Source organism: Castor canadensis, chromosome 5 (genome assembly GCF_047511655.1).
Source record: "Castor canadensis chromosome 5, mCasCan1.hap1v2, whole genome shotgun sequence".
NCBI lineage: Eukaryota > Metazoa > Chordata > Mammalia > Rodentia > Castoridae > Castor > Castor canadensis.
In genome coordinates, this window is record NC_133390.1 from 69,751,390 (window position 1) to 69,777,125 (window position 25,736).

The 25,736-nt window shown below is 40.6% G+C and overlaps 1 protein-coding gene across 2 annotated transcripts in view; it reads left to right on the forward strand.

Annotated features, from left to right (window-relative positions):
- Positions 1 to 25,736, forward strand: part of Casr (calcium sensing receptor) — a 71,326-nt gene that overhangs the window by 24,866 nt on the left and 20,724 nt on the right. The window contains exons 2-4 of one of the 2 annotated variants that reach the window (XM_074073269.1): positions 14,010 to 14,436; positions 16,998 to 17,304; positions 22,033 to 22,917. In XM_074073269.1, coding sequence (XP_073929370.1) covers positions 14,252 to 14,436; positions 16,998 to 17,304; positions 22,033 to 22,917 — 1,377 coding nt within the window. In that variant the 5' untranslated portion in view covers positions 14,010 to 14,251. Of the gene's footprint in view, positions 1 to 14,009; positions 14,437 to 16,997; positions 17,305 to 22,032; positions 22,918 to 25,736 lie in introns of those variants that run through there. The other variant, XM_074073270.1, reaches the window with a different exon arrangement.

The following is a 25,736-nucleotide window of genomic DNA, read 5'->3' on the forward strand; positions in this document are numbered from 1 at the left end:
CCCTGCCCCGGTGGGCTTTAGCTGCAGGGCGTCAACATCTGTCCCTCCTCTCTGACTATCCTGCTGTGGGTGTCAGGGTGTTGGGCAGTAGAGTCACAAAGTGGAGTAGGAAAATGAGGAAGAGAAATGCAAGAGGATGACTTCACAGGGGAATTTTCTCCCACCCCATGATGAGAGAGCAGCAAACATTTCTTCCCTTTCTTGTAGCTCTGGCTTCTTCCCTGCATGCCTACTCCCCACCAGATCATGCCTGGGCTGCTTGGGAGGTGGTGACATTATTGTTTATCAACCAAGCCACATGGAGCAAATGGTCTCTTAAAGTCATTTCACTGGAAGGCAGTGCCCTGCAGAACTGACCCATCTGGCAGTATCTAAAGGGGCAAATATCACTGTGCTGGTGATTCAGACTCATGGCTTGGACTTCCCACCCTTAGCTGAAAGTTTTTCAGTCAGGGAGTCCCCACCACACAATTCACTGGTGCCTCCTGAGTCAAATGACAGCCAGGGGAAAGAGGTGACCTCTGTCTTTGGCCACAAACTATTGAGAAAGTTGGTGACATCGGCTCCTTTTAACTTGCAGAAACCATTGGTCACACCAGGCCCATGGCTATTTCCAAAGTTGTCAAAGTCTAATGCATGGCAAAATAGGGTTTTCTCTATTCTCAGTTTAATGCAGAGGTCTGTAAAGGGTAAAATAGAAATATTTTAGGTTTAGTGGGACAGTCTTTGTCATAAGACTACCCTTGCAGCATAAAAGCCACCATAAATATTGTGTGAGTTAGGCATGCCTGCATTTCAACAAAAATTTGTCTACAAAGCAAGCAGCCCACAGGCTGTAGTTGGCTGACTCCTGGTCTTAGGAAATCAACATGTGAGCACAGCTGAATAAGAAGGGCAATACTAATGTTTGCCTTTGACTTTTAAAAGACTATTTCTCATCAGAGATTTTAGGGAGGAAGACTTAAAAATCAGCTTGGAAAAAGCAAAAATGAGAGGTCAGAATTTTATTTCAATTGAGGAATGGAATCAAAGAGGAAAGAGCTCTCAGTAAGGCCTCTGAATAGCCAGGCTACTCTGTGTCTATGAACAGACTGGCCTTGGTTGTTTGTTCTTACACTGACTTGGTGTCAGGGGTCCACTCTCTGATGCCAAGATCTGGCAGAGACACAGAAGACTGGAGATGCACAGACTGCAGAATGTTGAAGATGAGGACAATTCTAGCTCCTGAAGAGCAGCTCAGCAAAGTCCTAGAAAGGGCTCCCAGGAGAACAGAAAAGGACCCAGAAGCATTGGACAGGGACTTTCTAAAAGCCACATGTAAACAGGATCCCAGGCATTCCCATCTGGAACCAATGAATTGGCTGTGAAGACTATGTGCTTATTTTGCAAATTTGAGAAAGGAATTTAACAATGAAAGATTTGCATTTAAAGTAGAGTTTGCAAGACTCTGCTGGGGAAGGGTAGAGGAGAATGACAACTCTATAAGTAAGTCCCCTCCATTCGGCTGGGAGACAGGTTGAGAAGTAGGTAATGGCTATATTCTCACAGACCATGCTTACTGATTACAGATTCAGAAAGTTACCCAGCTATAGAGCAATGATTTCTGAACTGTGTTTCCTAGAATACTAGTTTCACAAGATACTCACAATTATTGCATGAGAAAGATTTCAGGGAAACCAAAGAATCAGCTCACATTGACAGGAAACTGTTGTGCAGCTGTTTGAAATGCTTTTTTGCTTTGTGAGGTCGTGCTTGGGAAAAGGTTATAGTGTTGGAAGAAAAGATTCATTTTGAAAATCATTCTTAGATTTTTCAGAACTTAGGACAAATATGAGCCTGAGCTAATGCAAATAAACATAATTCAGCAATAATTTTCAAACTTGCATGTACATCAGATTCCCTCAGAGGGCTTTTGAATGCCTCTCCCCCAGAGCTTCTGATTCTGTAGGTCAAGGTAGGACCTGGGAATCTACATTTCTAACACATTTCCAAGTGACAATGTGCTGCTGCTGCTGCTGGTTCAGGACCCACACTAAGACTGGCCACCCTGCACCCAGCCCAGTGCCCAATAGACAGGATGCACTTCAGCATTTGCGTGAAGTCACTGCTCAAGGTTGCCACATTATAGGGAATATTGGGTGGGACTCCCCCATGTGTGAGGATACACTGGATAAGTCAGCAGCAAAGTCAACTTACAGAAGCTGACTTTATTTGGGGAAGGCTTATTTGGGACAGTCTTTCTCCAGGATAGCTTCAGGCATCATTAGCAATGGAGAGTCTTCTTATAGAGGCAACTGAATGTGTTCCAGGATTTGTTCCAGAACCTGATTTTTCTTTTTTTTAATGGTGGTTCACAATGCTCCTGATCAAAGTTGGAGAAGCCAGCTAAGAAACCTACATATATTTCCTGACAGGCAGATATGTTTCTTCAAAAATGAGAACAACATTCAAAGTGAATTTAACAGAGACACATAGTTCTTCAAAAATAAAACAAACTTCACTAGGTTATGTTGGCACACACCTGTAATTCCGGCACTATCGAAGGCCGAGGTAGGAGAATCCAGAGCTTTACAGTTGAGGCTCCACCTCAAAAACAAACAACTACACAAGCGAATGAGTGAATTCAATTTGCACAATGCAGTGTGATATCTCTGGGGATTTAAAGAAATGCTAATATTGATTCTGAAAGGACTACCAAAGCAAACATATGATAGAAAACAGCCAGACTGTGCACGTGAGTCAAGCACATTATTGTGTTCTGGAGAAAAAGGCAACAAACACGTTCTGAGATCTGGTCCATAAAGGCCTGCACACTGTTCCCCTCAATCCCAGATCCATCTCCAAGCATGGCACCCTTGTTTGTTAGCATACCCTGAGAAAGGATGTGAAGAAGTTAGAAAAGGTCCGCGGGTACTAAAAGATATCCCTAGAGAAATGTGAAATAACTCTAAGTGGAAAGATTTTAAAGGGAACTTGTTACGCCCCAAAAAGTTTAGTGACTCAATTTTACCTTTACATGAAATGAGAGTCTCTTGTTTTGCAGTGGTAAACTGAGCAAGAAGAAATAGCCTTAATTCTAAAATAGATGTGATTTTTAGTTAATTATGAGGGAATCTTTAAAATGGAGCAACAAAGCAGTGGTGACATGTCATTTGTGGTCTTGGAAATTTGCAAGAAGTTATTAGCAGTTATCCATTATTTTAAAATTTCATAGAGATCTGCTATAGAATTGTCACACTGTTGAAAAATCCTAAATGGTCATTAAGAGAGCATGAATAAATTGTGATTTAGTCACACAGTGGAATATTATGAAGCTGTCAAAATCATGAACTATAGTAACACAACAATGTAGGTGAATCTTACTAATATAATAAAGGAAAAATGTCAGAAGATTACATGCTAAATGATATCCTTTTATAAAATTTAAAATGTTCAAATATTTTTAGGAATATAGTCAAACACAATATAGCCATATAAAAGGAAGGCAAGAGATGACTACATTGAAAAAGCTGAGACTACCAAGGGTGCAGAAAGGATATCAAGTAACAGAAATTCTCACCTATGTTGTGGGAAGATAAATTGATACAAACCCTTAGGAAGTGTAAACAATCTGGAGATGCATGAATTCTATGATCCACTTCTAGGTACATACTTCATATATGTTCACCAAAAGTCATGTTCAAAAACGTTCATTACCATTACTATTTATTGATTAAAACCCCAAAGTATTCATTAGCGGAAGAATGGACAGTGTATGATAGAAAGATATAAAAATGTAGTCATGCACCACAGATGTTTCCATCACAGAAGGACCGCACATATGACACTGGTCCCATGAGACTGTAACGGAAAATTTCCTGTCATCCTGTGACGTCATAGCCGTCATAATGCCATAGCGCAACGCTTTGCTTACGTGTTTGTGCTGATGCTGGTGTAAAACAAGCCGCCGGTGGTATAAAAGTGTAGCAGGACAATGCTGAACAGTGTACAATACTTTGTAACAAATGACTATGTTAATGCTTTATGTAATCATTTTTGGTGGTACTGGATTTTGAACTCAGGGCCTTGTGCTTGCTTAGCAAGTGCTCTGCTATTTGAGCCATTCTGCCAGCCCTGATTTAGTCTTTACTACAGTATTTTTATTGTTATTTTAGAGTGCAGTCCTACTTATGAAAAAGTTTTCTGCAGACAGTGGGGCACATTAAGCTGGCAGCATTCTCATAGATCTTATGTCTCTATGACACTTGACTGCATCAAGAGACCACATGAGTGACAGTCAGCACCATCTGAGTTCCTGTAAGTCACTCTGATTTTCATGATCACATAAAGTCATATTTTTCAGAATATATCCCCATGGCTAAGTGACACGGTTACATTATACAATGGTTAAAAAAACTAAACTGGCTGCACATAATGTAGCTGAATCTTACAAACATAACATTAGACAAAAGAAGTCAGACACAGAAGAACGTATAACAGACAAAAATAAAATATAATACACAACTCTATTTGCATAAAGTTTAAAACCAGAGGAAACCAGTCTGTGATGGTGAAGGTCAGCTGCTAGTCCTCTGGGGAGGGTAATGACAGGTAGGGCCAAGGAGTTCTGGTTTTATTTCTTGATTGGGAAGCTGGTTACATGAATCTGTTTAAATTGTGAAAGTTTACTTATGATTCATGCACATATTGGTATCTATTATGAATTTTTTAAGAGAGAAAGAAAGAGAAGGGAGAGACATAGAAAAGTGATAAGGACAAACAATAAAAAACCCAAAATGGAAGGAAAATATGAAGAAATTTCCATATATTTTTCTTTTTTTAAATCCATATTTTTTCAAAGTATATTTCAGGATGTGAGGGTGATCTGACTGTGACATCTATCACCCTGTTGGTCACCAGAATTGGTTCGGCTGGTCTGTCTGGGTAGGCCGGTGTCTACTTCCTCCTTCACTGTTCCATGTGGTGGAAGACAATGACCTTCCCTCACAGGACTGCCCCCCTCCGCCCCCCCGCCGAGTTCAATAATATACGTTTAAAAGGTTGTTCATTAATATTTTTTTATTATTCATTTAGTCACATGTGTGTACATTGTTTGGGTCATTTCTCCCTCCTGCCCCCTCCCACACCCTCAACCCCCCTCCCCCCCTCACTTCCAGGCAGAACCTGTTCTGCCTTTATCTCTCATTTTGTTGAAGAGAAGACATAAGCATAATAAGGAAAACAAAGTGTTTTTGCTAGTTAAGGATAGCATTGCTTCCTTGTACAAATGTGTTACAACCTAAGTTGACTCATCTCTAACTGATCTTTACACTGGTTTCTGATTCCCTTCTCACTCTGTTGCTTTAAGGTTTCTGTATTAGTTCCTCTGGAGTGGGGATGTCAAATGCTTTCATGTTTTGGGTTTTCTACCTATCCCCATTCCTCCCGTATGTACTCTCCCCTTGCACAGAACTGTTTTTCATTCAAGAGTGTACCAGTAAGTGCAGTCCCCTGCTAGAGCCTCAATCGAGTTCTCAAAATATATCTCAAAGCTATGACTGGACAGCAAAATCTTTTTGTAATGTTTTTGTTTAATATTTATGTTCAACTATGCAAACCCCCTTCTACTAACACTTTACAATAACATCATTTTTTATTTTAAAAGTAATACAGTCTGGGAGTAATACTTCAAGGTGGAGCAAGGCCCTGGGTTCAATTCCTACCTCCAAAAAAAACCTCACCCCTCCAAAAGAAAATCCAGAAAAAACAGAAATACATGTTTATTTTTCAAATTTCAAACAGAAATGACAAAACAAAGAAGAAGTCTAGAGTTACACCACTGAGCTCTAATCATACTTAACACTTTGGTGTCTGTCCTCCCAATCATTATTATAATTTACAAAATCTCTAAAAGCATGGGGTGGGGAGCAAGGAATGAGGAACATGAGGTTAGGATGATGGCTTCTGTGGTAGGAGAACAGGATGCAAAAGAGGAAGCTTCAGGTAGATTGCTACTGATATTCTTTGTTTTGGATCTCAAATTCATTATTAAAAATAACTTAATAAAGAAATAAAAGCAAGCCAGGCTCAGACTAAGGATGAGGAAGTATCATCAACCAAGGATTATGGCTAATCCAATTTTGTGCACCTGTGGCCCAATTAAAAAAAGAAGTTCCCATAGTAAATAAATTTCATGCTATAATTGAAAGACATGGAGGTCGTCTAGAGACCTAACCTGATATTTTTAAGACACTGCGCACTGACAAATGGGGGGGAGGGATGACTTCATTTTTACTGAAAAGAAAATGCCTTTTATTTGATTACTAGAGCTCAAGCAGCTCTTTCTCAGTAAATTGTGAATTCCACCTCCTAGTCGTGATAAATCAGCCACCATGATTCAAGCATTTGAGTGTCAAAAGGTTTCAGTGGAAACCAGATAAATGTCCAAGGTCCTTTCTATCTCTAACATTTTATACTTTAGATTAAGACAATCTGCTTAAACCCACCCACTCAGTTAATGAGGCAAGAATGACTTTTCTAGAGATCTTCCTGCTAATGACACAGGGAATTTCACCTGGGGACACTTCTCATTGCCTACCGAAATGTGTTTCTGTCCCTATCACTGTTTATAAAAAGGAAAGGTTTGATGGGGTGAGGAAATTGCAGTAAAATAAGAGCTGGAAGAAAAAATAATGAGCCTAGCTAGAGCTGGGCCACAAATTTGATTTTCAGCTTTTTTTTTTTTTTTTTTTTTTTTGCCATACTGGGGCTTGAACTCAGGGCCTTCACCTTGAGCCATTCTGCCAGCCTGTGTGTGTGTGTGTGTGTGTGTGTGTGTGTGAAGGGCTTTTTTGCAATGGAGGGGGGGGGTCTCACAAACTATTTGCCTGGGCTGGCTTCAAACCACAGTCCTCCTGGTCTCTGCCTCCTGAGTAGCTAGGATTACAGGCATGAGCCACTGGCGCCCAGCAATTTTTTTGCTTTTCAAAGCAAAGAGAAAAATATGAGGTGATAGTTTATAATACCTATGAAATAATTTGGACCAGCTTTTCCAAATAAAACTAGCCCGTTAGAGATGTGCACCAGCAATGTGCTAGGGCAGGCTTCTGCTGGCTCTTAAGAGCCAATGGTTCAATTCCCAGGATTTTTAAATTAACTTCTCAGGATTTTTAAATTAATTTATTTTTTACTTACTTATTTTGGAAGTTGGTTAAAGCATTAGTAGCTTGAAATTGACCAATGTGGAGCTATGGACACCTAGGCTGAATGCCCCAATCCTGTCTGAAAATTGACTGTTGTGGGGGAATACTTAGCAAACAGTACAGTGGTCCTCAGACAGGGACCAGGAGGTTACAAGTGGGTAGGAGATTTTATATAGATACAAAATATGTTACATATATATTATATGCAAAGAGGTGTCTTGGAGAAAAGAAAGCAGGAACCTATGCATGAGACCAGAAAATGACTTGGAAATATGTCTGCATACACCTACCTGCTTCATGTTTTCCCAGTACTACCCTTTGAAATTTAGCTGTGGTTACCAACATGATGCCCATTGAGGGGGCAGACAACTTCCCATTCAAAAGTGTGTCCAGAGAGCCTGGGAGAATCTCAGGTTAAGGACCCTGTACTTTCCCAAACGTCAGCACTGCCACAGCATTGTCATATGTGTCTCACAGAGGGGGGGTGTTGGGTGGAGGGGACCCATTCTTCAATAAGCAATTATCTTTACTGCAGCCTCTAGGAAGCAAATGTACCCCATGCCCAGAGTACACATCAGTTCTCAAACTTATTTTACCTCAGGACATTTTGTAGTGGCACATCTTGGGACTCCAGACTGAACAGTGCCATCCTGGGAGTCAGAGCTCCCTGTGATTTTAGAAGGCAATAAATAACTAGAATATTATTCCACAGATACATTTCTTTCAAGTAGGACTTGAGGCCTGGTAGTTTTCTTTATAAAAATATAACTTGCATATGTTTGCTTTTCAAAGGAACCATTTAATTTACCCTGTGAGTGTCCACACATCCATCAGCAGGGATCACTTAAAAGGCATGAAGGGAAACTTGTCAGGATAAGAAATTTCTTATCTCCTGGTCTGGGTCCCCAATAACTCCTGCTATGGAGCACCAGGCATTGGCAATGTCCTCTCCTGTGTCTCTCCTTGTTTGCTTGGTCTGGGCTTCCCCCCACATTGCTGTTCATCCTTTCTCCTCCTTCTCCTAGTAGCTTTTTCCAATGACTAACAGGAACCCAGCTCAGCTGGTTTTTATCACGCTTCTGTCCTTGCATTTTTCCAACTCAATTAAGCCATTACCAGGACTAAATGAGGCATGGACTCTCAAAAGTCACACCTGTTGTCAGGGAGATGGAGAGTCAGAACCTGTGCAGCTGGCCGTCAGACAAGCCAGGCCGGAGGGAGGCAACCAGGTGTGACCTGACAGCTTATGTTCCCCTGGTGCTGAAAGAGGACCCTTATTTTAAAACAAGATGTGTCTTTCTTTAATTCAGAAGAAGTAAAGTCTGAGCTAGAACTGGGGACAATCACATTGATGACGCAGATAAGGTGTCCTTCCTTTACTCCTTAAGCAAATGTGCCCCAGGTGTGTACATCACAGACATGTTCTCAGCAAGAGGCAAAAAAAGCCGTAACCACAACCAGGTTCATGAGCTTTGTGATTATTAGTTGAACCTTCTCAGGTGTTTTTCCCTGTTTTCCTGCTTAAAGCATACACACTTCACCTTTCTGCAATAGTGGTTTGAAACCCTACGGTTAATAGTCATTATGATCCAGGTGACAAAAGAGGCAATGATAACCAGTGAAATAAACCAATGATAACAGTGAAATAAGTGTACTCCACCTACAAAGATAAAGGATATCCACTGGAAATTGAATTTGTCTTCATAACCATTTTTTCCTAGGCTACCTTGAATTTTACTTCTGCAATCTAGGAATTGTGAAATTGTAGCTTTTGAGCTCATACCTTTAATTTACTGAGAGGTTTTATGTTCAGAAGGTCCATACCTGAGTTTTCTCTGTTTGAAATAAGAACAAAATCATTTTGCTCAAGAGTTGCACAACTTCCAGAAATGTCAAAACAAAGTGATGAAAATAGGGGAGTTTCTTACTTTGGTGAAAATTGAAAGTTCACAATGTTGATCACTGGTCTTTTTTGTTTATTATGCTCTGCTAACTTATCCTTGATGCTAAAACTTAGATAAGCCCTAGAGCTATTTTTTTGGTCAAAGGCAAGTTCCACAGATCATCCTTTCAATGCCAGGTTCCTTGTTAAATGCTCAAGATACAACTATGGTCACAAGAAAGTCCTCCCCATAAGGCCCTTGAGTCTTAAGGGCTGACCCCTTCCCTGTTCTATCCTGAAATTGCCCAGTCCACCCTGGTCTGCACTGGTGACCATTCATTCATTAATTCAATAAGTGTTCATGGAACAGCTACTGAATTACAAGCGTGCTGCTTGATGCTAGGCTACCATGGCAAGGAAGAGACAGGCCTTGAACTCATGAAGCTGCTAGACCCTGCCTTTTTAATTTTCTCTCTTGGAAGTCACTAGAGAACCTCACTCCTCCCTCTGTGCTTCCTCAACACTCAGTTCCTGTCTTTTTTATAGCATTTGCATTACTATAATTACAGTGCATTTTTCTGTCTTCTTTTAAACTATGAGCATCTTAAAGGCAAGAATTTCACATTTTTTTCCCCAGTGTCTTGCATTTCATGGTGTCTAGCACATTGAGAGCTCAGGAAATGTGCTCTCAATAATAATGTGCTCATGAAAATTATTTATTCTCATGAATAAATAATTGCATGAATTTATAAAGCAATGGACCTGTGGAACCCATAGACCAGTCTGCCCTCCTCTCCCATCTCACATTTCTTAGATGTAGAATTTAATGAGCAGTCATTTTTCAATACTGAAACACTGCTCATGAGATCAAAAACCTTCTAAACATAAAGCCAGCTGGCCCACGGATCATTTCTTCTTCCAAGATTTATCTGCCACTGGAAGAAAGAGCAAATATTAGCATCAGTGTTGTATGTATTACTTTTTTGAAGTAATGATAGATATGATTTAATGAAATAAACTCATAGTAGGAACTCAAACAGATACTGTTAGAGCTAACCAGTAATAAAAAATATATAACCAGATTGGCTTAAATAAGTCAAAAGCATTTTTCTCATGTTATGTAAAAGTTCAGAGATAGTCCAATTGCAAGGTTCTACTCCATGAAACCCTTAACTCAGGGCACTGTCATTCTCTACAAAGTGGCTCTGGTTCCCGATAGACCCAGGATCCATCTACCTCCATGCAACTAAGTGAAGGCAAGGAGTTGAAGGGACAGAGACCAAACACCATGTCTCAAAAGCAAGGCTTGTAGGAAGTGTCACAGGACACTTCAGCTTAAATCCCATTGGCCAGGACTTAGTCATATCACACATAATCATAAAGAAGTTGACGGAAGTAGTCTTCATTTTGGATAGCTTCTTATGCAGCTAAAACTGATTTTACTGTGTCATGAAAGGAGTGCAGATATGAGGGATACAAGTACAGGCCTCTACAACAGATATTCAAACTGAAGTGCTGTTAGTGATTATGCAAGACATTTTGTGTAGCTGCTGCAAGCTGAAGTCACACAATGTTAAGCTTCTGTGTTATGATCACATTTGGCCCTGTCCTCATTTCTTGGAATTGGGGCAGAGTAAGCTACAGAGGAAAGAAAGCTGTTCCAACAGAGAAAGTAGAAGGCATGGGAGCTAGGACTAAGGCACCGACAACAGAAACAGGAAGGAGAAGGCAGAGCACGGGGCAAAATCAGAGTCACAGGACAAGGGGTATGGGTGCTTGAGGAAAGGAGATAAGGATCTAGAACGACTCTTAGCTTCAAAAGCAAATTAGACTTTTGTAATTTGACTAAAAGGATGGTGTGAAAACTACATTAGACTAAAACGGTGTTAACTGTTACAAATTAACCCAAAATCTCTCCTTCATCTATTACTTCTTGCAGTGAATTTTCTGCTGAATGGACTAATGAAGTTAATTAATTTCCCCCAAGGAGTTAATCTTTCACAGGAAAATTTTAACAGGCCTTGGTGACTTACTTTAACCAGTTACAGTGTTTCTTTCTAGTACAGTACACGGGACTCCTTAAAATTCTGAGTTTGTGAGGCATTCTTAATTCAAGTACCAGCATTTTTCACTTGAGTAAGCTGAATTTACAGAGCAGGGTCCCCCGTGAAGAAAGTGGAGTTGACATTACCTTCTTTGGCGTGTTGTTGTGAAGTTTATAATACATTTAAGTTTAGAGGAGCTGGCTCAATGCCTGATCAGTAAATGCTAGTTTCTACCTTTCTTCTTTCCAAAGTATTCTTTTTCCATGCATATATCCAACAAACATTTATTTAGCATTAACTATTTCAGACACTGTACTAAGTGTAGTGTCTTTAGTCAAAGGAAACAAAATTACTTTTTTTTTTCACTTCTAAATATTGAAGTAAATTCTGATTCTCTACACAAGCATTCCTACCCACTATACTGGGAGTTCTTGAGAACAGGAATACATATATATCTGTCACCTTTGTACATTCCCAAGCTCCAGCACATGTAGTGGAAAGGGAAAATCAAAGTCATTCTATGAAGCCAGCTTTACACTGGCTACATTGATACATTATACATTGATGGTGGGAATGCAAATTAGTACAACCACTACGGAAAGCAGTATGGCAATTCCTCAAAAAACTAGAGATAGAACTGCCATATGATTCAGTGATACCGCTCCTAGACATCTACCCAAAGGAACATAAGACAGGATACAATAGAGACACCTGTATACCAAAGTTCATCACAGCACTATTCACAAGAGTCAAGCTTTGGAAACAACCCAGATGCCCTCCAACCGATGAATGGATCAAGAAATTGTGGTACATATACACAGTGGAGTGTTACTCAGCCATAAGAAATAATGACATGTGGTTTGAAGGGAAATGTATGCAACTGGAGGACATCATGTGAAGTAAGCCAGGTTCAAAAACACAAAGGACACATTGTCTGTCATATGTGGAAGATAGAACCAAAAGATAAACATATACCTAAAAACAAGCATGACCATTTACAAACTCATATGTAGAACAAGTTTGTAATAGTGGAACTACTCTGTTGAACTTGGGAGAAGAGGGAAAGGAAAAGAGAATGGTAGGGCATCAGTAACATCATAAAACATAAAATCTGTGAAGACAGAGGATATAAGGATGTGTATTGAAAACTTAAAAATGGGGGGTGGAAGGTAAAGGGGAAAGAAGAGTAATGGAAGGGTTAAACCAAAGTAAAGCACACCCACAGTGGGCATACACTGAAAAAACTGTTTGAACAGCAACTTAAATATTAATAATTAAAGTCAGGACTGTAAAATAGACACAGTGTGTGTGGTGGGGGATACTGGTGGAAGTGGGGAGAGTGAATGAAGGCAATTAAGATGAGGGTATATGGTTGATTTTCCATAATAGGAAATGACGAAGGAGGAACAGTTTTGGGAGGGAGGTCAGTTTAGGGTTTGTGAAGTTGAAGCACCTTGGGATATTCAAGTGGAGATGCCCAGTTTACAATTTAATGCTTGGCCTTTAACCTCAGGAAAGACTGTATATTAAGCTGACATCAGCAAATAATTGGTAACTGACACACATGATGGGTGATTTGGGATGCAGAGTAAAAAGATCAGAGAGTTCTTACTGGACTAATCATGCAATAGCAGAAAGACTTCCCCCAAAATCCAATGGCTGAGCTTTGTAAGACATAATCTGACCCATGATTTATCTGAATCCTTTACAAGAATTATTCTTGTCTGTTTTATTCTTTATTCTTTTTATTTTATTTTTCCCCGTACTGGGGTTTGAACTCTGGGCCTCAAACTTGCTAGGCAGAAGCTGTTGAGCCATATCTCCATCCCCCCACATTTTTTTGTTTTGTTTTTTTAACTCTGGTTATTTTGAGAATAGGGCCTCACTTTTTGCCCAGACTGGCCTGGACTACACACAGTCCTCCTCACTTCCCGCCATACCTGGGATGACAGGCATGCACCACCATGCCAGCTTTTTTCTGCTAAGATGGAATCTCATGAACTTTTTCCAGTCTGGCCTAGAACCACAGTCCTCCAGATCTCAGCCTCCGGGTTGCTTGGGGTGACAAGTGTACACCACTGCATCCAGCCATTGGTTGAAATGGGGTTTTACTTACTCCCTGCCTGGGCTGGCCTCAAACCATGATCCTCCTTATCTCAGCCTCCCCAGTAACTAGGATTTCTGGCATAAGCCACCAGCACCCAATATCTAGAATGTCATATTACAAACTGGAACCAAAGACTTGAACAAAAAAGGGGCTATCAAAATAAATGAAGAATGAGTGATCTTTTCTGACATTTCTGTTGGTTTAAAGTCAGATTTAAAGTTAAATATCTCTTATTCTGTATTTTCTGTAAGAATGTGTGTTAAGTGGGAAGTCATCAGGAAGGACATCCCTCACCACGTCACACTCTCCCATGGGCTGGCGTCCTCCTATTTGTTTGCTGTAACAGGCAGAAAAGTCTGTCATTATAGATTCATGTTCCACTGCAAATCCTGTAGCCAGATAGTTATGTAAAGGTGGCTTGCTAATAAAGGAAGACTTGGACACAGGAGTTTAGTCATAAGCATAGTACACATAGCTGATGCTGGTAGGTCAATTCTATGCATTATTCATGCAGAAGAATGAATGGATCGCAGTTGGGCAGCAGATCAGTACACGTGCTTATCAATGGCCACCTTAACACGTGGCTTCTCATAACTGAACACAGTGCTTCTGTACTAGGGGCAGTTGTTTTCTCTATCTTACATGCAGTGCTACAAAGATGTGACCATATGCCACACCTTCTCAGTCTGCTACCCCTCAGCCCCTCTAAATGGAAATTGTGAGCCACCTCTGTCATCTTCCTAAGATGGGATTTAGGTTTAGTTGAATCCATTTTTGTCTCTCTTTTGTTTTAGAAAGCATCACAAACAGTCTGTACATGATGTGGTTTCTGAAGACTCCAGGACCACCCACCTTACACATCTGCAACGGAGAAGACAGAAGTGGAGACACAAACGCCATGGCTTTCATTCGGTTATTAATCACTCTGTAGACATGTGTCCCCACCGCAGGGTGTGAACTGCACCACAAGGGAAAGTTCACAGGGCCCCCAAACCACGAGCAGCCTGGTCTTTCTCCCTGGAGAGAAGGCAGAGCCATGGCGTCCTGCAGCTGCTGTTTGATCCTCTTGACAGTTGTCTGGCACTCCTCTGCCTATGGGCCTGACCAGCGAGCCCAGAAGAAAGGGGACATTATCCTCGGGGGGCTCTTCCCTATTCATTTTGGAGTAGCAGCTAAAGATCAAGACCTAAAATCAAGACCAGAATCAGTAGAATGTATCAGGTAAGAGAAGGTGCCAAACCCAAGGGTCTCTTCATTCCTGAGTGGTTAGAGAAAACCTGCATCAAATCCAGAGTAACTTACAAAGACTTGATCCTCTCTTTTCAAAAATGGTGATTACTTACCATGCTGAAGCTTTTTGGGACCTCTCCTTTTTTTCTGAAGAATTTTTTCCAAAAATGAAATGTCCAAGGAATCGAGTGGAACGCTCCATGGCCTGTAAGGACTGGTGGAGTGGCTCATTGGGTAGCCAGGGCATCATTGTTCACATGGCCACAGCACCTGGCAACAATGTGGCTTAATGGAAGACTAAATACCTATAGCTCTTGAAAATGTTAGTAGGAAATTCCCCCTTGACCTTACATGCTTAGTGGTAAGTAATCCCTGAGTGTTGACTGCCTTGTTCTTTTTTGTTGCTATTTTTCCTTAATGTAGGAATTTGGAGTTGAAAGAAACCTCAGGGGAGTGTGCAAAACCCAAGGACTTTCAAAATGCAGTCCATAACATTTTGGAACTGTTCCTATTAAAAAGTCTTTTTATCTCCCACCTCCACTATGTCCTGCCCACCCTACCCCCTCTAACACAGATGGGGCAGCACAAAATACATCTAACTTTCTTGTGGATGCTCCCTTCCAACATTTGAAGGCAGCTAATATGTCCCACTAAATCTTTTCTTCTCCAGGCCAAACAGTCCCAGTTTTCTCATCAACTCCTCTATGACTTGACTTTCAGACCCCCTCACCATTCCATTTGTCCTCCATCCAAGGCTCCCTAATTGATCATGACCCTGTTAGAATATAGCACCCAGAAGCAGGCATCTCTTTGCAGTGGGGTGTGACTTCCACAGATAAACAAGGCTGTATATCACCTCCTTCAGTAGGGGCATCAGAGACCATGACTGCACTCCATGCCTTGGCCCAGTTTCTTAGAGACTAGCACCTTCTCTCTGAGCCCTGAAACTTCTAGAAGAGATCCGGCACTTTTCCTTGATCTTCCTGATTGCTGGAAAATGAAAATGAAAACCAAGATCATTCCCACAAAACTGGATTTCCGTTCATGCTGTAATGATAGCACATTGAATAAGAATAACATTTTCACATTTTTCTTATGCGTGTGGAAAAACTAAGTGCAGAATTTTGCTGATATTGATTTTATCCTTCACATGACTAATATAGACAAATGCTCTCTGTGTTTTCCCTACGCTACAAAGTAGCACATGTCCCATGTATATGTAGAGCTGAGATCAACCAAGAAACTTACCCTGAAATAGTATAGTTTTAAAGCCAATTAAAGAAAGATAGCAAAATCAGCTTAGCAGTGCTTTTACATAAGAAAAAAAATTAAAATGTCAATAATTTTGTAGGTTTAAAACAAGTGATTAGGGTTGGTGGAATGGCTCAGTGGTAGAGTGCCTGCCTAGCAACATGAGGCCCTGAGTTCAAACCCCAGTACCGCTCCCTCAAGTAATAGTAAAACAAGTAATTAAACAAATAAAGAAGGAAACATAAGGAAAGTGGCAAAGAGAAATTGTCACACTAAAAGTTAAACCAGAAACATTGGGAACCCAAAGGATTCAGTGGAGTATGTAACAGACCAGATTTCTCACCTCCTGTCACTGAATTCAAGCCTGGTACACTTAGCATAACGGGAGCACCTGCCAAACTGTGATGTTTGTTCCTTTGGGCCTGACACACTGAGTCAGCGCATTTATTCAGCCCTCACGCCAAGCCGAGTGCCTGGAGGGTGAAAACTGTCACTGACTCTATTTCTTTGTAGTGTTAGGTTCATTCTTTAAAAATAGAAAGTATAAGTAAGCCAAAAGCACACAATTTTAAAGCTTATCATTTCCACCACCCAGAAATAACCACTGTTCATATACACCTTCATGTGTTGTTTGTTTGTTTACAAAAGTGAGATCATTTTTTTTTCCTCTTTCCCCTCTGATCTTCAGGAATGTTATAGTCTGAATTTGTGACTCCAAATCTGAGGTTGCTTTTAAGATCCCATATGTTCCCCTGGTCCTTTTTTTTTTTTTCATTTAAATCAATGCATTACTTTTATTTATTTACTTATTTAGGTTATTTTTGGGGCAGGATCTCAATACATAGTCCAACCTAGCCTTGAACTAACTATGTATTCTAGGCTGGCCATGAACTCTTGATCCTTCTGCCTCAGCTTCCAAAGTGCTAGGATTACAGATGTGTACCACCATGCCCAGCTTCTATGTACTGCTTTTACTAAAGTATTTCACATTAGCTACTGCAAATTCTATGCTAGAAGAGGCAGGTAAAAACTATTCAATGAGTTACTAACAATTCTTTTCCCTAACTTTGCAGATGGCACCATGCTGAGGATTTTACCTAACCACCTGGTGCCATGATCTTCACACCTATCCCCCAGAGACAAGTGTTATCCTCATTTTACAGAGAGGACCTTGAATCGCAGAGAGTGCAGCACAAAACCAAAGGGAACCACAGTCATAATTCAAGCTCAGCCCTGCCCCATCCTTACTCCAATGCCGTTGATCAGAAAGCCTCCCATTTTCTTGTACTTCTTTCTTCCAGGTATAATTTTCGTGGTTTTCGCTGGTTACAAGCTATGATATTTGCCATAGAGGAGATAAACAGCAGCCCAGCCCTTCTTCCCAACATGACGCTGGGATACAGAATATTCGACACTTGCAACACTGTTTCTAAGGCCTTGGAGGCCACCCTGAGTTTTGTTGCCCAGAACAAAATCGATTCTTTGAATCTTGATGAGTTCTGTAACTGCTCTGAGCACATCCCTTCCACGATTGCTGTGGTGGGAGCAACTGGATCTGGCGTCTCCACAGCAGTGGCCAACCTGCTGGGGCTCTTCTACATTCCCCAGGTACTGGCACCTTCTCAGAGGGGCACTGGGGGCAAGGAGCAGGAGGATCCTGGAGGGATCCTTTACTTTCCCACAAAAGACCTTTCATTTACTCAGGGCACTGTACATGACCATGATGTCAACAATGTCATCACTACTCTCCCAGAATTCCTTTATAAATGCACCTTGCATGTATACAAGTTTGTCGTTCTTTTTTCAGTGTTCACTTATTTATTTTCCAATCTATTCCTTTAGTGAGTGAGCTTTCTTCTGCTTTTACTAAAAGAAATGAAACCATGCTATGTAAGTCCTATCTTTAGACCAAAAATGTCAGTTCCTAACCCTATTCCCTCAAAGTTCTACTTCTCTGCAGATACCAAGTTGAAAGTTTAGCTCAGAGGGAAGCAAAGCACATTTTCTCGTGAAACAAGAACACAATCACTATCTTGCACATTCTAGAATATTCTATTTCATTAGACAAATATTTATAGAATATATATGAATAAGCAGTCTCTGCCTGCAGGAACTCAGTCTTGCTGGGGAGATGGTTGCATTTTCAAATACTGACAGCTTACTGAAACAAATGCTTTAATAAATATTTATTCAAAGTTGTATTCCCCTCAAAAAATGACAGCACACTCTACATGTCATTTTATTACCTGTTTTCCCCCGTTAGCATTGTAGAGCAAACCTTTCTTCAGTTTAATATGTATAGATCACTTATAATAGTGAAAAATTGGAAATAACTTATATGTCCATAGAGAATCAGCTCAATTGTGATACATCCTTCATATCAAATTTCAAATCAAATTATAAATCACACTTTGAATTTTTTTTGATGTTTATTATTGCATTTTAAATATACTGTTGATAATTTCACATTTCTCTTTTGGGAGTGCTCTGTTTCTTTGGTGTTGACCATTATCCATTCATATACATGCAACAACAGAGAAAGTCTTGTCAATTTACCAAATCCTTACTTCAGAGAATTCAAGGAGTTCCTCATGGGGAAGCCCTGCTCTATAACTTTTGTGCCCAAAGTGGTCAGGAAAAATCCACATTAGTAAATGTGTTTGGCATATTTAAATATGGTGTATTACGCAGCATTATTTTAAGTACACAGTTAACATAAGTTGTTACCCCAGGACCAACAGATATAAGATCAAAGTGCCACCAAAAAAAAAAAAAAAGCCAGATAGGACATGAAGGGGGGCTTTAATTCTATGTGGTTTGAATGAAAGATAAGGTGAAATTGAATTTGAATTATGAAAGTACTGAGAAGCCTATGATTATCAGACAATCCAATGTAAGTTTGTCTGTAGCAGTGGTTCTTTGTCGTGGCTACAAGTTAGAGTCACTCAGGGAGCTTCAAAAGCCCTGCTGTCTGGGTCCGCCTCATTCCATTCCACCCCCAAGTTCTTGGTTTTGTGAGCTGATTTGCAGCCTGGCATTTGGCGCTTTTAAAACTCCACAACTGATCCATGCATAGCAGGGCTGGGAACCGCTGTTGTGCAGGTCAGTATCACAGCCCAGTGGTATTTCCTATGCCCGTCACGCCACCAAGTGGATGGAACAAGCAGACCAACCAGAACAAAGTGTGGTTAGAACAGCTTTCTGAATCATTCATGAAATTCTCCCTGCTCACAAGAAAAGTTTTCTGTGTTTTTAAGGGTTTTTCTTTTCTGGGGGAGGAGTGAGCACAAAGCAGTAGTTATTCTACTTTAAAAAGGTCACTATTTGAAAACTGGTCAAATATTGTAAGTACGTTCCTTAAGAGAACATATCCATGAAGGATTTTTTTGTTTTCAATTTTTACCCCTTTAAGATCTTTTTTATCCATTTCTCAGAAGAAAATAAGGAAGCAAGCAAAATGATAGTTTTGCATTTGCAAAAGCTTAACTCAAAAGTTGATCATTTGTGTCTTTAAACAAAGCTCTCAAAGAACCAATAAAATCTAAACAAGTTATTTAATCTAACCACTTCCTGAACTTTTGTGGTATAGCAAGAGGGGCTTATTCTGAAAAAAAGAAAAATATATCAATTTTATATTATGGCCTCTGAGATCAAAGCTCTTATCAGAAAAATGATTGCTCTGTAGTAAAGTTGATTCCATTCTTTCATAGACTAATAACTTTTGCATTTCTAATGTGAAAACTATTCATTAATAAAAGTGAAGTATATTTGAAATTTTATTTTAAAATACTGAACATAGAAACTTAATTGTTGGCTAGGTATGGTGGTGCACATCCGTGATCCCAGCACTTAGGAGGCCGAGGCAGGAGGATTTCAAGTTTAAAGACCACCTGGGTTACACAAAGAGACCTTGTCTCAAAAACCCAAAACAAAAACACCTCTGCCTTGCTATTAAAGCTGCTCATCTAGAAAGAAACAAAGAGAAAAAGAGGGAAATGGAAAGGGAGAGAGAGAAGAAAGAAGGAAGGAAGGATGGGAGGGAGGGAAGGAGAGAGGGAGGGTTAGAGAGAGAGAAAGAAAGAAGGAAGGAAGGAAAGAAAAGAAGGAAGGAAGGAAAGAAAAGAAGAAAGAAAAAGAAAGAGAAAAAGAAAGAAAGATTAATTTCTGGTGATAATGAATAAAAAGGCATTTTCCCCAAAATCTTTTTGTTTTCTTTTTTATTTATTTATTTATTTTTTTTTCTTTTATTATTCATATGTGCATACAAGGCTTGGGTCATTTCTCCCCCCTGACCCCACCCCCTCCCTTACCACCCACTCCACCCCCTCCCTCTCCCCCCCACCCCCTCAATACCCAGCAGAAACTATTTTGCCCTTATTTCTAATTTTGTTGTAGAGAGAATATCAGCAATAATAGGAAGGAACAAGGGTTTTTGCTGGTTGAGATAAGGATAGCTATACAGGGCATTGACTCACATTAATTTCCTGTGTGTGTGTGTTACCTTCTAGGTTAATTCTTTTTGATCTAACCTTTTCTCTAGTTCCTGTTCCCCTTTTCCTATTGGCCTCAGTTGCTTTTAAGGTATCTGCTTTAGTTTCTCTGCGTTAAGGGCAACAAATGCTAGCTAATTTTTTAGGTGTCTTACCTATCCTCACCCCTCCCTTGTGTGCTCTCGCTTTTATCATGTGCTCATAGTCCAATCCCCTTGTTGTGTTTGCCCTTGATCTAATGTCCACATATGAGGGAGAACATACAATTTTTGGTCTTTTGGGCCAGGCTAACCTCACTCAGAATGATGTTCTCCAATTCCATCCATTTACCAGCGAATGATAACATTTTGTTCTTCATGGCTGCATAAAATTCCATTGTATATAGATACCACATTTTCTTAATCCATTCTAACTTGTTTTCTTAAGAAGTTTAAAAACTCTCTATGAATCTAATGAATAAAAAATATTAAACACTACTTCATTTCCTAGAGGAAACCCTAGTAAGAGAAAAAATGTTTTATTCTTCAGAAGAGATGGTTCAATAACTTGGAACTTCCTAAATGGTGAGCTTTGATGATAAGCAGAGTGCTGCCAGTGGTTTGGAGCCTGTCCAGTCAAAGATACTTATCCTTTCTAACTTTGAGATGATGAGGTGGAGCCTGGAGGAGGGGGTGGGGAGGGGGAAGAACATCCCCACCAGGGTCAATCACCTTCTAACTTTACTCTAGCCATGATTTGGAAAAAAAAAAAAAAAACCTGGGAAGCTTCGGCACTAGCTAATGGTATTTGGACACTTGAGGCATTGCTGTCTGAATATCAAAGGCAAGGCTTTCTTTCCTTGGTAGTACACCCCATGCTCAGATGTACAACGCATCTTCTCCAGGGTTCCTTTTCAGCCTCTATAAGGTTTTAGAGACTCACCTTAGAAGCTGTCAAGTGGACCCAGCTATCACCTGCCATTGAACAAAGAAAAGGGCTGTAGATGGTTGAACCACTGAGAAGTCAGGAGAGGAAAGTTGTTTCTCTGATGGTATTTAATTAAGGACATTCATCATTGTTATCAGGGTGCAGGGGAATGGAGCCCAATGAGCCTAACTGGCTTAACTGAGCCTAAAAGATAAACAGTTCCCAGGAAGTATTGCATCTGAGGTTAGTTTTATCTCAAACACTGGGAGGGAAGAGGGGGAACTAAGGAGGAATAGCTGGAGGACAGGAAGAGGAAAATTGGGCAGAATAGGTAAAGGGTACCCATTGAGGCTCCTCTGAAGAGCCTTAAGTTTATAACACCAGGGGTTGGGAATATAGCTCAGAGGGGGAGTACCTGCCTAGCATGCACAAGCCCCAGCTTCAATCCCCAGCACCATAGGAAAAAAAAAAGCTTATAACCCATAGGAAACCTGATTCTTCCACATGTGGACTATGCATAAAATGTTCATCACAGTGAGAGGAAGCTATAATAGATCACAACCTGGGCCAACAGGCAGGACATGTGTAAATGGATCTATCATAACCAGTGAGGCAACTCAGTGGAGGGTAGAAGAAACATGAAATGGTGCATAAAGACTCCTTGAAAAGAGAAGTACGTCCCACTATTGGTTTGATTCCATGGCCAGACCCATGTTTGAAGGTAGCATCATGAAGAATCACCCATTGAGAATTAGGACTAACAGGTACTTGAGGATTCAGGCTGGAGCAAAACAGATATTTTTCTCACCCTTTCATTCTGTCCATAATGAATAGCATGTTTGATAAATGAGGTTAAGATCTGCTTGAAAAACCACTCCAGAACATCCCGAGGCTCAGCCAGCACCTCACTTACTCATTCTGGGGTCTTGGCTCTTCCTAGGTCAGCTACGCCTCCTCCAGCAGACTCCTCAGCAACAAGAACCAGTTCAAGTCCTTCCTCCGCACCATCCCCAATGATGAACACCAGGCCACCGCTATGGCAGATATTATTGAGTATTTCCGCTGGAACTGGGTGGGCACCATTGCAGCTGACGATGACTATGGCCGGCCAGGGATTGAGAAATTCCGAGAGGAAGCTGAGGAGAGAGACATCTGTATCGACTTCAGTGAACTCATCTCCCAGTACTCTGACGAAGAAGAGATTCAGCATGTGATGGAGGTGATCCAGAATTCCACGGCCAAGGTCATCGTTGTTTTCTCCAGCGGCCCAGATCTAGAACCCCTCATCAAGGAGATTGTCCGGCGCAACATCACAGGCAGGATCTGGCTGGCCAGTGAGGCCTGGGCCAGCTCCTCCTTAATCGCCATGCCCGAGTACTTCCACGTGGTCGGAGGTACCATTGGATTTGCTCTGAAAGCTGGACAGATCCCAGGGTTCCGGGAATTCCTACAGAAAGTCCATCCCAGGAAGTCTGTCCACAATGGTTTTGCCAAGGAATTTTGGGAAGAAACATTTAACTGCCACCTCCAAGAAAATGTTAAAGGACCTTTACCTGTGGACACCCTCCTTAGAGGCCATGAAGAAGCTGGCAGCCGGTTAAGCAACAGCTCCACTGCCTTCCGACCTCTGTGTACAGGAGAGGAGAACATCAGCAGTGTGGAGACCCCATATATGGATTACACACATTTACGGATATCCTACAATGTGTACTTAGCTGTCTACTCCATTGCTCATGCCCTGCAAGATATCTACACCTGCTTACCTGGAAGAGGGCTCTTCACCAATGGATCCTGTGCAGACATCAAGAAGGTTGAAGCATGGCAGGTAAGTCCTTCATGTAGACGGCAGTTCACTGCATAATAAAAGCAGATTTGGGCTAATTCAGGCAAGAAGAATAGTGGTTACTTTAAAAAGGCAATATCAAAAAACATTAAAATTACGGAAGGTGGAAGTGGGAGGATCATAGGTCAAGGCTGGCCCCGGGAAAAAGCATGAGATTCTGTCTTAAAAGCAAAAAAGGATGGGGCATGACTCAAAAAGCATTAAAATTTAAAAAGGAAAAAAAATAAAAAGGCATTATCTAAAATGAAGCCGCTAAATGGAACTTTGGATTCAAGTGCCTTGCCTGAGCAACTGAGTTCTGAAAATTTGATGGTTCCTTTGACTATTTGTTTAAAGGCATGGTTCAAATATTTGTTAGTCCAGTGATTAAGAATACCAAAAGTATGGCCCCTGAAAGTTTTCAAATGTCTTGGAACAGATTTAATACTGGATGGAGCATTTTTCTAATGCCTCAATTAAGGATGTTGTTCCCTGTGAATAACCAGTATTTGCGAATACCTTTTACAGCCCATACGATAACAAGCACAAAACTCGTGTTGTGTGTTCACATAGTACGTTTGCCCTTATTTCACTCACAGCCTGTGTGTGAACCATCCAGTGGGCAAATTAAAGCACAAGCCTGGCACACCAGCATATCAAAGGCACAGAAAATCTCTTCTTAAAAGGACTATGCATTTAATGTTTCAAAAGAAACACTGAAGTAGTTATAGAAAAAAAAAAGTCTTAAATGAAGGTCTACACTCATTTCATCGTCTAGCCTTGTGTTGTAGTTTTGAATTCCACATAGGAGAGGCATCATGTTTTTCACTTTGTAGAACTTCTGAAGAAAACACTCTGGTCTGACTCGTATCCTACATAACTGTTCGTGTCTGGCATGGGACTTTGTTTCTTCTATCAAACTGTGTTTTACACTCCTGTATGTTTTCCTCAGTTTCTAACTGACCTATCAGAGAGACTGCATGAGAGTGTGTGGGGAGGAACACCTCAATTTGAGTCTAAAGGCTTGGCTCCCAGATTCAGATCCAGCACCCCATGTCCAAGCTGTGTGATCTCAGGCAAGCCACTGCTCTAAGTCAGTCTCTTCCTCTAAAACTGGACCCAATGTCTTTCTTACTGTCTACCCAAGGTCTTCTTGAGAATGAAATGAGATATATACAATATTGCCCTCCCAGTTTTACTTTCCACATTTTAATTAACCATGGTCAACCATAATCTGAAAACATTAAATGGAAAGTTCCTGAAATAATTCATAAGTTTTAATCTTCATGTCGTTCTGACTAGTGTGAATAGTCACTTAGTCGTGCTACATTATCAAATTCATTGTCATGGTATCACAGTGTTTGTTGTCACATAACCCTTACCTACTAACCTAACACTATCACAACTGCCTACATCATTTGCCTCACTTCATCTTATCATGCAGGCATTGTATCATCTCACATCTTCACAAGAAGAGGGGTGAGTACAGTACAATAAGATGTTTTAAGAGAGAAAGAGAAACCATATTCACATTAACTGCTCTATTTTTATGACTGTTGTTAATCTCTTACTATGCCTAATTTGTAAGTTAAACTATCATAAATATGAATGTATAAGAAATCAGAGCATATATAGGGTCTGGTGTTATGTGTGGTTTCAGGCATCTGCTGGAGGTCTTGGACCATATCCACCTTGGATAAAGGGGGACTACTATATAAAAGGCAATTTGTAAACTATCAAGCTCTCAATAGGTGCGTGATTATTACAATAATATTTTAGTACACCTCTAATTAATCACTTAGGCAAAAAATGACAACTAGGACAGCATTTTGTACAGACCCAACCACCACACATCCTTTGAGAAAGATACCAAGAAACAAAGCTTATGTCCGTTGTTTTGGAGATTCTCGTGAGGTGAGAATGAGTGGAGTGGCTATCTAGACTTAGACAGAGAGGACCAGGACCTGCAAGTGCTCAGGTCTTTTTATATGTAGAAATCTTACCTCTGTTGAGTATTCAAATACCTCCTTCCTTACCCTGAAATTGTATGGTGCCAGATAAAGGAGGTCAAACGAACGTCAAAGACTAAAAGAATTCAGGAATCATGATGCCATGGTCTGAATTTTTTCTTTTTTGGCAGTACTGGAGTTTAAACTCAGGACCTCCTGCTTGCTAGGCTGTGCTCTATCACTTGATCCATGCCCCCAGCATCAGACATAATCCTCCTTCCTATGCTTCGCCTGTAGCTAGGGTTACAAGTACATACCACTACGCCAAGCTTGTTTGTTGAGATGGGATCTCTAACTTTTTGCCTGAGCTGGCCTTGGACAGCTCAATCTTTATCTCATAAGTAGCTGAGATTATAGGCATGCACCACCCATGTGTGAGTTTTAAGTAGGAAGAATAAGAAGACAGTATTTGAGTGGTAAATTGTCTTTTCTCTACTGTTTCTCCTTTCTTTGCTTCCATGTCCCATGGAAGGAAGATCTCACCTTCTGAAAAAGCTAAAGAGCAGGGTGTTGAAGGGAAAAGAGGCTTCCAGTGGAAAACTTGGCTCTTTAGTGAATCTTCTCCCAAATGAGGAAGTAAGGTCCTGATGATCAAGGCCAGGACTTGGACCTATGAGAAAAAAATGTTTAAAAAGAGGCCCTCTCAAGATTCAGACTTTTCATTGTATAATAGAAAAACAAAACCAAATTGTCTTGAACAATAGCAATAAAAAGATGTGGAGGTAATTCAGCGGCTCCTGTTATTGAAATCTCAGACATATTCCAGGTACATCTAGATTCTTTCATCCCCATCTCTTTGTTCCTTATTCCCAA